This window comes from Monoraphidium neglectum (assembly GCF_000611645.1).
Source record: "Monoraphidium neglectum strain SAG 48.87 unplaced genomic scaffold scaffold00401, whole genome shotgun sequence".
In the NCBI taxonomy this organism is placed as follows: domain Eukaryota; kingdom Viridiplantae; phylum Chlorophyta; class Chlorophyceae; order Sphaeropleales; family Selenastraceae; genus Monoraphidium; species Monoraphidium neglectum.
In genome coordinates, this window is record NW_014013227.1 from 10,306 (window position 1) to 21,456 (window position 11,151).

The following is an 11,151-nucleotide window of genomic DNA, read 5'->3' on the forward strand; positions in this document are numbered from 1 at the left end:
GCCAGGTTCATCACAACAAATAATCTTGCGACGCGGAACCTGCACGGTTCCCAGTGCATGATAAGCACGGCACAGGTCGCAGCTGAGTTGATGAGGACACGCTTGACCCAAGTGCCGGGCCCGGCAGTGCAGAAAGCGAGGCTCGCCAGCCGCAGCGTCCAGACACGTGCGCGCCAGATCTGAACGCATTTCATAGCCTCGACCCCGCTGCTCCGCCGGCTCATGGGAGGTTCGAATCGACGCTGCCCCCTCCCGCGACGCCCTCGCACACCTTTGACCATGCGTTTGCCCGTTCCACCCCCACAGCTGCCCCCCGTTGCCACCACACCACCGCACCTCGCTAGGCACTGACCGGCGGCAGCGCACTGGGCCCTGTCCTGACAGCGGTAGCACCTGATGGGTGGTCACCCTAACCGTGAACACTGTGCCCCTCTTTCCTTTCGCAGTAGTACAGTGCAGCGCAGATGCAGTTACTCGCTTGACAATGCAAAGCGTTGAGACGCTGCAGTGCACCGCGCATTGCAGACGCGGAAATCTGCACGGCGCCCTGCTGGCTGATGCACACAATTGTGAGTCCTGGTGGCCGGGGGTCCTTGGGACGCAAGCGCTGCGCCCAGCAACAACAACATAGTGCAGTTCCATATGTGTCAAGCTCGAAAGTGTGTGACAGGCGCTTTCAATCAGTCGAAAGCAGCCAACAGAGGTGCTCGCTGTCAGCAGACCCGCCCCCCTGATGGCGGCGGATTGCCAGCGCAGGAACGCCAGATGGGCCAAGGGGGTGCGTGGACGGGTCTAGGTGACACGCGGCATACGCAGCACGCAACGGCGACTGGGAGGGCACCGCACGGCGCCGCGAAAATGCACGCGTTGGACCGCGTAGTGGTTCTGTGCTGGTTTGGTGCAGCTGGGAGGGGTTCGAAAAACGGGTGGACACAGACGCGGCTTGGCCACGGGCAGGCGCCGGCGGCGAAAACGTGATAAGCACGCGTCCTGGGGTGCGGCTACTTCTACGGCCACGGCGGCTGGGTGTTGGCGGTGCGTGGAGGCAACACCTGCCCCTTGCAGCACGCCGGCTGCGAATGGCAGGCGCGCAGGTGTGACGGCGCATTCTGCTATGCATTTGATATAGAGCGTATCGCCACATCGCATGATACATACTTGCAAAAGGGTAGAATGGCGCTTGTCCAGCAGCAAGCGTGCGCGCCCGATCGCAAGTGCACGCGTCGCGCAGTGTGCAGCCACGCGGCAGCAACTGCACTGGTGCGCGTATGCAGAGTGTCTTCGGCAACCTCGACCTAGTGTTATTCATTTGCAGCCGAATCAACATCTTCAGTACTCGCCGGGACGCGCGTCCAGCGCCAAAGCACACACAGGAACCGGAGCCGGACGGAGCAGGGCTTTTGCAGCAAGCCGTGCGGCCATAAGCAGTGCACTGGAGCCGGGCGCGATCGAGCAAACACACACTCAAGCCTCACTTCCAGGCGTGGTGCACAGCCCGGCGCCCTTGCTACCAGACGCGCAGTATTATTCTCGGTTAAACATTGGTCAAACCCAGCCTGTGCGTAAGCAGGCCCCTGGTGACCTGTTGGTCAGCCCAACTGCAGCCAACGCTGCCGACAACAACACATGTGAGAGACTGCTGGCTCAACACATGCAGCCCGTAGCTGGCTGACACCAGCGCCGCTGCTGCCCAGTCAAACACCGGCTCTGTCGGTCAAACCGTCGGCCACGGCACGCGCTAGTAGTCCAGAGACGCGACAGACGACCCCCCAAACCCGCCGGCCGAGGTCCCGCCATCAATCGACCCCTGGGGGCACCCCAGATCGCCGCCGCCGCCGTCGTCCGAGGATGAGTAGCTGTTCAAGGCTGCGCTCATCTCGTGCAGATCTGGGGCGTCCAAGAGAGACCCGACCAGATCGTCGTAATCGTCAGGGCCTGCGCTGCTGCTGAGACCATGGCTATGGCCGTGGTCGGCCGGGGGTATGCCGCCAGCGCAGCAGAAGAAAGCTGAGGCGCCGAACATGGCGGGGCGGGGCGCTGCCGCCAGCAGCCGCGGCTTGGTCACCGGCGTCGCGGCGGGGGAGGCGCAGACCACCACCAGAGCGTCTCTGGCGGCATCGTCCTCCTCTGCGGCCCCCGCTGCCGCCCTCGGCACAGCGGCATCTGACGCCGCCGCTGCCGCCGCCGTCGTCGCCACCGCCGCCGTGGCAAACGGCGTCGCGCAGGCGGTGTGCGGCAGGGGTGGCGGCGGCCGCTGGTGCGGGCCGCAGGCCTCAGGGGCAAGCGCCTGCAGCTCCCCAGGAGCTCTCGCTGCCGCCGCCGGTGCCGATCCCGCTGATGCTGCTGCCGGACCTACAAGGTGCATAAGTGCGAGTTCAGAGTTTGGGCTTAATGCGAGATGGGTGTATCTCATTGATTGACTGTACAGCCGTGAACCCAGAGAATCAGCCGGATGCAATGAGACGTATATCGGACACCAGTGATGCATTGCAACACCGCAGACGCTATGAAAGCGAGCACCCAGGCGTTGGCTCTCACCCGCCCCATGGGCGCCCTTGGGCCGCGGCGCCTCTGTCGTCACGACCCAGCGGTTGACCGCCCCCATCGCCGGCGCGCCCGCAGCGGCTGGCGGCGCGCTCGAGCCTTCTGATGTCAGGCGCATGCCCGACAGCTGCGCCCGGATGCCGCTGCCGCTGCGCGACGGCGAGCTCAGCTGCTGCTCTTGCTGCTGCTGCTGCTGCTGCTGCTGCTGCTGCTGCCTGCGGGTGTCCCCGCCAGCCGCTGGCTCCATGTATGCCGCGGCCACCGCAGTCGCGGCCGCTGAGAATGCGGCGGTGAGGGCGCCGGCGGCTGGCTCTTGATCGTAAGACTTGCGGGCCCGGGGCGCAGAGCGCTCCATGCCTGATGGGGGGAATGCGGGCGAAACATGAGCCGGAAGATCTTGAGGGAATGGGGCAAAGTGCAGCATGACTAAGTCTACGTTAATGGCTGGAGCGGCAGGGATGTAGGAAGCTTACGTTTGCTGTGTGCACTGTGGCAAATTGGTGCACTGATTTTAAATTTGGTTGCAGCCACCGGCAAGGTACTGTGGTCCCTCATCTGGATGGCATCACTCACTGTCAGTCTTGCGCCAGCCGCGCCTGCCGCTCGCCGCAGGCGCCTCCCCAGCCTCCGCCGCCGCGGCGGCCGCGATGAAGGGCGCCCCGCCCGACTGTGGAGCCGGCGCCGCGCCCCCGCCGCGCCCGCCGCCGGCGAGCGGCGGCAGGGCCGCGCCGGGCGGGTGCATCGCAGCCGTGCACGCCTGGCCCAGCGAAGCGTCCCCCAGTCCGAGGCTGCGGGCGCGCTTTGCACTCATGAGCTGGCAGGCAGCCGCCAGCAGAGATCCGGCCTCTGGTAACTGCTCGCCTTCCAGCTGCCACTCATCGTCCAGCTGCAGCTCATCATCACAGCCGCTGAGGATGTCTTTGCCCGCTGCTGCTGCTGCTGCTGCTGATGCTGCTGCTGCTGCTGCTGCTGGTGCTGCTGCTGAGGCGGAGGCGGCGCCGGCGTCAGCAGCCGCTGCAGTGGCCGCGCCGTGCGGGTTGAGCAGGCCGCCGAGGGAGCGGATGCCGCTCGCAAGCGCGGCGCCGGGGGTGGAGCTGGCGCTGCCTGTAAAGCGGTGTGCCGTTGGTGGTGCAGAGGGGAGTTGCTAAGCGGACGATGAGTGACATGGCACCAAAGCTCAAACGGGGGCCATCTTCGATTGGCATGCGCTGCTCGACCGACACATGCAGACCTGCAGGCGCAGAGAAATGACGTCACTCTGATGTCATCAGGCATGACTTTTGGGAGCTGGATGTACCTGCACCGCGCGGCCACTCACCCCACTCTGGAAAGGCGGCCGAGCCTGCCGCCTGCAGCTGCAGCCCCTGCGCCGGCGCAGACGGCAAAGGGCCTGCAACAGAAAGCGAGCCCGATCCGCCGCCGCCGCCGCCGCCGGCGTTTGAGCCGAAGAGGGCCTGTCGCAGTGCGTCTGGCGCAGCGGCGCCGCTGGCGGCGACGGCGGACGCGAAGGGGCCACGGCTGAGGAAGGTCTGGGGCAAGTGCAGGATAAAGTGGCACAGAGAAGGCGTTCGGCAGGCGAGAGATGAGTGCCGCGCCAGTGCCACGAGTGCTGTGCAATTAGTGCACCTGTCACTGCTGTGCGAGTGCCACCTGTCGATGTCTGTCATTTTGAAAACAAGCCAATCAAGATGATTGACACCAGCCCCAATCTCCAAAGCATGACTTCGAACCTCTGAACGACAGCTAGCTTCAAGCATTACACACAGGATATCTGAGGTCTCCACCAGCAGAAACTCACCAGGTCGGCTGTGCTCTCGAGCAGGCGCCAGCCCGGGTGCCCCTCCGCCTTCCACGCTGTAGCCGCGGCCCTGGCCAGCCCCTCTGCGGCGGCCGGCGCCAGCGCGTCCCAAACGCCCGGCGCGGCGCCAGCGCCAGTGCCGGCGGCGCTTGGGAGGCTCCCCAAAGCCAGGGTGGTGCCGCCTGCGATTGCCAGCGCTGTTAGAGGCGCGGGCCTGCTGCTGCTGCTGCTGCTGCCGCCGCTGCTGCCGCTGCTGCTGACGTCTGGGCTGTGGACAACGGCGGCCGCGCGGTCAAACAGGGGGGCGCCCTGCCTGGCCGGGAAGAGCAGGCCGACCGCGGGGCCGCCGAGCGGCGCCACGGGCAGCCAGATGCGCGGCTGTGGTGCGGGCGGTGGCATGCAAGGAGGTTGGGTGGGGTGCTTAGCACATTGTTTATGGCAAACGGAGGCTGCAAACCTCAAACCCCACTTGCGGCAATCCGCATTGACCAGGCCACCCACCAAGCTGACCAGCTGACGGTTAGAGCAGCTGCTTCCAGTCAGCGCACCCAGGACTGCCTGGACTGCAGATGCACTCCAATATACCACTGACTAATTCTACCCCCTCCCTGATCCTGTCGAGCCTGCGCATGCCTCAACAACCACGAGACACAGCTCACAACACCCCACACACCACACTCTGCTCAGCAGCTTGGCAGGCCCGGCAACAAGCCTCCAAAGTAGGCACCCAGGAGTCGGCGACGTCACGCCGGGGGCCGCACCTGTTCGTCTTCCTCCACGATGCAGGTGTCTAGGATGGTGTGCAGCTCAGCCAGCTTGTGCTGCAGCTTCCCCCTCATGTTGAGCACCTTCAGCAGCCGGGGGTGCAGGTCGCCCTCCCTGGACATGACGGCAGGTGACGTCATCGACGGGTTGGCGTGATGTGGGAAGTGCGCGCCGCGCGCGTGTGTACTGAGAATCAATGCGATGCCTGTTGTCACAGGCGTCTGCCCGGGCGCATTTGGCGCCGGCAAGCTGGGAGCAAACCCAGCAAAATCGGCCTGCGCACGCCCCAGGCGGCGCGAGCAAGGCTAGACGCGGTGACACGCGGCACATGCAGGGGTGTCGAGCGGACGGAGGGGGCCTTGAACAGTCACTCACGGGTTGTTGACCGCCGCTTTGACCACCGTGCGCAGGTGGTCGACCGTGACGACCGCATCCAGGGGGCACTCTGGGCCCAGGGCCTCCTCTGACCGCGCGTTCTCCTGGGGACGCAGCATGGTGGGGAGGCAGGGGCAGGAGGCGGTGTCGGAGGCGTGCGGGGCGGTCGAATGTATGGAGGCTGGTGGGCGCGTGGGTTGAGGTTGTCGGGACGTGCAAAGTGCCAGAGGGACAGCTGACGGATTCGGCCGCAACTTGCAGGGGTGCGCCGCAGCCCTGTGGAAGGCCTCCGCCCACAGCGCCTGTTCAACCAATTTCGTTTCTCCCAGTGACGCGCGCGGATGCGGCAGGCGACACGCTTTCCGCAGGGAACTTCATAAATCATGTTGATGCATATTGCATGTGTGTCGCACCTTGAGCTTGGCTGCGGTGCCGACCCCGATGTATTTGACCACGGTGATGTCAGCGGCCGCCCTGGGGAACGCCTCCTTCCTGTAGTCATCCAGGGCCCGCTGGCACTTGATCTGAGATCGGGTATCGGAGATCGGAATCCGAAGGGTCACGTATGAGGGATCACGTGGCGACCCGCAACGGGGTCTTCGAAGCATGGGTTGTTAAAGTTTTCAATGTGCTGCAGCAATCCCGGGGCTCGTAGGGCTGCTGCAGCTGCCCAGCGGCAGATATGTGGGCTGCGGGAGCGATGCCGCTCGCTCAACTCCAGGGCTGCATTACAACCCAAGGAGACCCGGCAGTCGCCCACCATGACGCCATGGGGGCGTCAGACGAGCTGCTTGGACTCACCACGAAGCGCCCCGACAGCGCGGGCATCACACCCTGCAGCGGCACCACGCGCCCGTCCGCGCTGACCACCACCGCCGCCGCGGCCGCGCGCACTGCCTTGACCCTGGCGCCCCCGAGTGACGTAACCGTGCTGATGGGGCGAGAGGCGCGCAGCCCGGGCAGCTTCGCGCGGCCGGCCTGCGGCGCAAGGGTAGCCACACAGCAGGATCGGGTGAGTAAACCGTCAGCGCGGTGAGCCCGCCCTCATGCAGGCAAAATGGATATCGGAGTCAAAAGGGGTCGAGCAGCTCACCGTCAGAGGCACCAGCACGGCGCCAGTCTCCGGGAGCACCACCCCCGGCCTGTCGCACGCCAGCAGCGGCGCGGCCGCGGCGCCGCCGCCGCCGGCCGCCGGGCGGCGGCCGGTGGGCGGCGAGTCGTCGTCGCTGGAGCACGTGGGCTGCGGCTGCGAGGCCTGCGCAGACGGCCGGGGTTTGATTTGCGGGTGGGCGGGGGTGGGTTGAAGGGGGCGAAAAGTCTGACACCTCAGATGAGCCCGCGTGGCTGAGGCTCAGCTGATCATGATAGGATACTCCCATCACCCAGCACGCAACAAAGCATAGGGTTTTTTTAAATCTAAGGGAAGCAGGGGGGTGAGCGCCATGCTCAAGGCGAAAGCCAGTTCAGATCGCAGGACCAGGGTACGCAAAACAGACTGCGAGGCGCGGCGCGGCCCCGCCCGCCCATAGCGACAGATCTGGCAACGCACGCAGCAAGCTTGCGAGCAAGGCGGCAGCCCGTGCGTCGCAGACCGACGAGCCGTCCCACCGCCCCACCTTGCTGCCGAGGAGCGTAACCAGGGCGAGGCACGCGCCTGTGTCTGCGTCCTGCAGGGACACCTGGTGATCAAGTTGTGGGCAATGCATCGAATCAAGAACCCAAGGGGTGCAATTCCGCTGCTGGTTGACAACCCATCGTGGGAAGCTTCCAGGCGGCTGCGGAGCTGCTGGCTGGCTTGAGTTCTGCCCAGATAACATCCAGCACACAAACCGCGATGTCCCGACCAGGCAAGTCCTCGACCCTGCTGCAACTCCCCACCAGTTGCACAGGCCGCGCTCGCCCCCGTCCAGCGCCCGCAGGCCACCGGCCCCCACGCATACATGTGAGTCCGCTCACCAGCACGCTGGCGCCGTGCGGCAGCGCCTCTGGTGCAGCGCCCTCCAGCCTGACTTCGATGTCCGCCCCGCACTTGGCGCACAGGGGCTGAATCATGAGGCAAGATAAACAGCAATACCGGGCAGGCGGGTGAGGCCGGGGAGGAAAATGCGGCTGCAGGGGCGCTCCACGGAGCCGCAAACAATGCGCGCACACCCGCGCTTTCGATTTGTCAGAACAGTGGGCGAGCGCGGCCCTCGCACTCCTGCCGCTGCTTTGACTCGCTGATGTTGGGGCCGGTTTGGCGATGACGCTCAGTTCCCGCACCTTCTCATTGGCATACTCGTAATCGAAATCATCTCCCTTCTCACACTGCCGAACAGGAGCAAGCAATCAGTGTGTGGCGGGCGTCAGCCGTGTTTGACGCAGCCCTGATGATCCGCTAACGCACGGCGCCTCACTTCGCGATTGCCCAGCGCCGCAGCAGCTGCGCTGGCGGCGCCGGCGCAGGCCCGAGCGGCAGAGGCGCGCTGCCAAAAATCCTCAAATGCCCCGCCTCTCGCTCGCGGCCTCGCTCGCGGCTGGTTTGCAACGAGAACGGCACTGCATTTCCGCAAAATCAAGATGCAGGCATGGGCGTGCGTCCACGGCGGGGGCTGGTCAAACACGGTGGTGTGCGTTTGACCAACCTGCTTGAGGGGATTGTGGCGGCAGAGCACGCATGCCTGGCTGCGACATCCCGGGTATCTGTGTAGCGCATAGCAATTTGCAAAGTCAGTTGAAAAGGTGCGCAAGGGGGCTGGGGCCGCGCGGTTCTCCGGGGGTGCAGCGGGGCGGTTGCAGGTGGTCGCAACTACAGCGCCTAGTGGCTGATCCAGCCGCGCTGCGAGCGGCGATGCCCTCTGCAAATTTCCATACAAAACTCCAGTTCTGAAGCTCAGTCTCGCCTGCAGTCGTGGCCGAACTCAAGCCTGCGCCCGGCCGCGGCGCGGCCCTGCGACGGCGGGGTGCGGTACATTGGCCGGCAAAGATCGTTCAAGGTGTGTTCGTTGGGCTTCGGCTGTGCCGCAGGCAGCGCAACCTCCACAGATGGATGAAATGCACTGCCTGATCACCAGAATCCCACCTGTAGCGTCTCCTCTGGCTCTAGGGGGGGCTTTCCTGCCATCCCAGGTGCTTGGTGGCACACGCCGCAGCAACCCCGGCGGCCGCGGACGACTTCGGGTTCGCACGCGCCTGCAAGCATTTGTATGGTGATGAAATAGATAACGCGCTGCGACCGCGCTCTGTAGGCACCCTCTCCGCGGGGCGTGCGCGCGAGATGAAGCTGATCAACAGCAAAGAGTGAGGGCAACACGTTTGTCAATCCCCTGGCCGCGACCGCACTCACCCCCTGAGATGGAAGCCCTTTTAAATTTAGTTGTGGCTCGTGATGTCCACCTGCCTCGACTCGCCTCGTTTCAGCACGCCTCGGGAGCGCACGTACGGTCCTCTGTGCTTTCGCCTTGCTGTCGCAGGTGACAAACTGCTTGATTGTTCAGGTTGAAAGGGGATCAAGATCCTATTTATTTGATCATGACGAGATTCCTTGCTTTGCCGCCGCGCAGCGCTAGCTGGCGGAGAGCTGCTCCAGCTGGTGCCGGCGGGTCGGTCTGGCCTACTAATGTGGCTCCAACCGCTGCGCAACAATCTCTGGCGAATTGTGCGCCCCATACCACCATGCAGATACACGCGCAGCATGTGATCGTACGCTTTGCATGCCTTGCACGCCATGCCGTTCCCACCCGTGCGTGAGGGTGCTGATGCTTGCCGATGCTTATGGGTGGGTGTGACTGAGGGGGGGGGGGCGGGCTGGGCCTTGCGTTCAGCTGGCAGTGGCCCTGGTGCATGATTGTTACCAGCGCAATACAGGCCGCAGCCCCTGCGAACCCGGCACCAGCCACCAACCCTGCTGCGCGCACATTGACCCTGTAAGGCAAGCTTGCCGTCGCAAGGCCTCGCAACTATTGTGCATGCACAAGCCCATGCCCATGCACATGCATACGCCAATGCAAATGCATGTGCACGCACGCCCCCGCTCACGCGCGCGCACACGCACGCGCACACGCACGAGCACTTGCACACACAAAACACATCCACACACGCACACACATGCAGACGCACAAACACACGCACATGCACACACATGTTCCCAGGCCCCCTTTTCCACTACACCTTTTCCACTTCACCTTGATGCCTTCTGGCACACGACAGCGGGGTGGAGTCGGGGTGGGGGTTGAAGCGGTGCTGCAGTCTGGGCAAAAGGGAGCAGTGGCACATAGCTGCAACGCCATTGCCGACAAGCCTTGATTGAATTTTTCATAGTTTGCCTGGGTTAAGAGTCCACGCCAGGCCACATGCAGACGGTTCTGGCGTAGGCGTAGCGCACGCTTTAGATCGTGGCCTCTGCCTGCTGAGGTCATGCAGCCCAGACCGCAATACCCGCCAGGTCAGAGTTTTTGCATAAACCGGTCGAATCGGGGCAGCACGGTTGGGATCAGATCGACTCGATGCAGTTGGTCGTGCATGGTGCAGCCCCCAAGTGTCTGCCTGCCTGTCTCGCAGAAGCAGCGAAATCTATCAAGAGGATTGCTGCAGGCACTCGTGCATGCCCCGCCGCCACTCTGTCCCCCAAAGAACGTTGGCTCGCGCGCTCGCGCTGCACCCGACGCGAACCGCCACAGGCCCGATGGCGCCCGGGCCGCCCGGGCCGCCAGGCGCCAAGGGGCCTTACGGGGGTCCCCCGTCGGGCGCCTTTCCGGGCGCATTTCCGGGAGCGCCGCCAGGGCACCCCGGCGTGCAGCCGCCTGGGGGCGTGCCGCCCATGCAGCAGCAGCACCAGCAGCAGCACGCCCCCACTGGCGGGCCCCCAGCAGCCAATGGGTTTGGACCGCCTCGGCCGGTGATGGGCGCAGGGCTGGGTCCGCCGCGGCCGGCGGCGGGCGGGCCGCCGGGCAGCGGGGGCCCACTGGTGGGGGGTGCGCAGCAGCTGGCGGCGGGGATGCAGGGCATGAGCCTCGGGGCGCCCCAGGTGGGTTTGGCCGCTTCCGCGGGGTCAAGGCTGCTGCTGCCGGGCCTACTGCGCCTCGGGTCGCTGCAGACAGCATCTTGTTTGCATGCGAGCGCGCTTGTGTCATAAGCGGGCATGCAGACGCACCCGCTGCAAGCGGGGTGTCAGCGCCTGCGCATGAGTGGATGTCATTGCCAGGCCATGGTGCCCATGCAATCTTCTGCGTTTGGGAACGCCTCCGTTGCACAGCTCAAAGCGCCGCCAGCGCGGCCTCAACCTCGAGCGGCAGCGCAAGCGGCAGCGCGGGGGCAGCCCGGGCGGCAGTGCGAGCAGCAGCGCGACGGGCAGCGCGAGCGGCGGCGCGAGCGGCAGCGCGAGCAGCGGGCAGCACATATTCACAGCACACCTATTGCGGCAGGGGCAGAGCTGACACAAATCTCTGGGTTTCTGCCGCCCGCGCCTTGACATTGCAATCTGATCACACCGGGATATCTTTCTGCGTGCTGCCTGCGCGCAGGGGCCGCCTGGCGGCCCGCCGGGCGGCGTGCCAGGCGGCGCGCCGCGTCCAATGGGACCGCCGTCAATCGGACCCCCCGGCGGCGGCTTCCCGGCCAGCCCGCGGCCGATGGGCCCGCCTGGCGGCGCGGGGCCCCTGGGCCCGCCCGGCGGCGCGCGGCCGGCGGGG

At 65.4% G+C, this 11,151-nt stretch overlaps 1 protein-coding gene across 1 annotated transcript; it reads right to left on the minus strand.

Annotated features, from left to right (window-relative positions):
• Positions 1-1,738: 1,738 nt before the first annotated feature.
• On the minus strand, positions 1,739-8,585 carry MNEG_3259 (hypothetical protein; the record flags this gene model as incomplete). Its single annotated transcript, XM_014048265.1, has 14 exons — positions 1,739-2,352; positions 2,539-2,901; positions 3,118-3,648; positions 3,863-4,073; positions 4,343-4,720; positions 5,104-5,221; positions 5,483-5,586; positions 5,896-6,006; positions 6,284-6,460; positions 6,576-6,737; positions 7,099-7,161; positions 7,439-7,525; positions 7,745-7,789; positions 8,544-8,585. 14 exons carry the CDS (start codon positions 8,583-8,585, stop codon positions 1,739-1,741), a joined length of 3,006 nt encoding a protein of 1,001 aa, XP_013903719.1.
• Between the last annotated feature and the right edge of the window lie 2,566 nt (positions 8,586-11,151).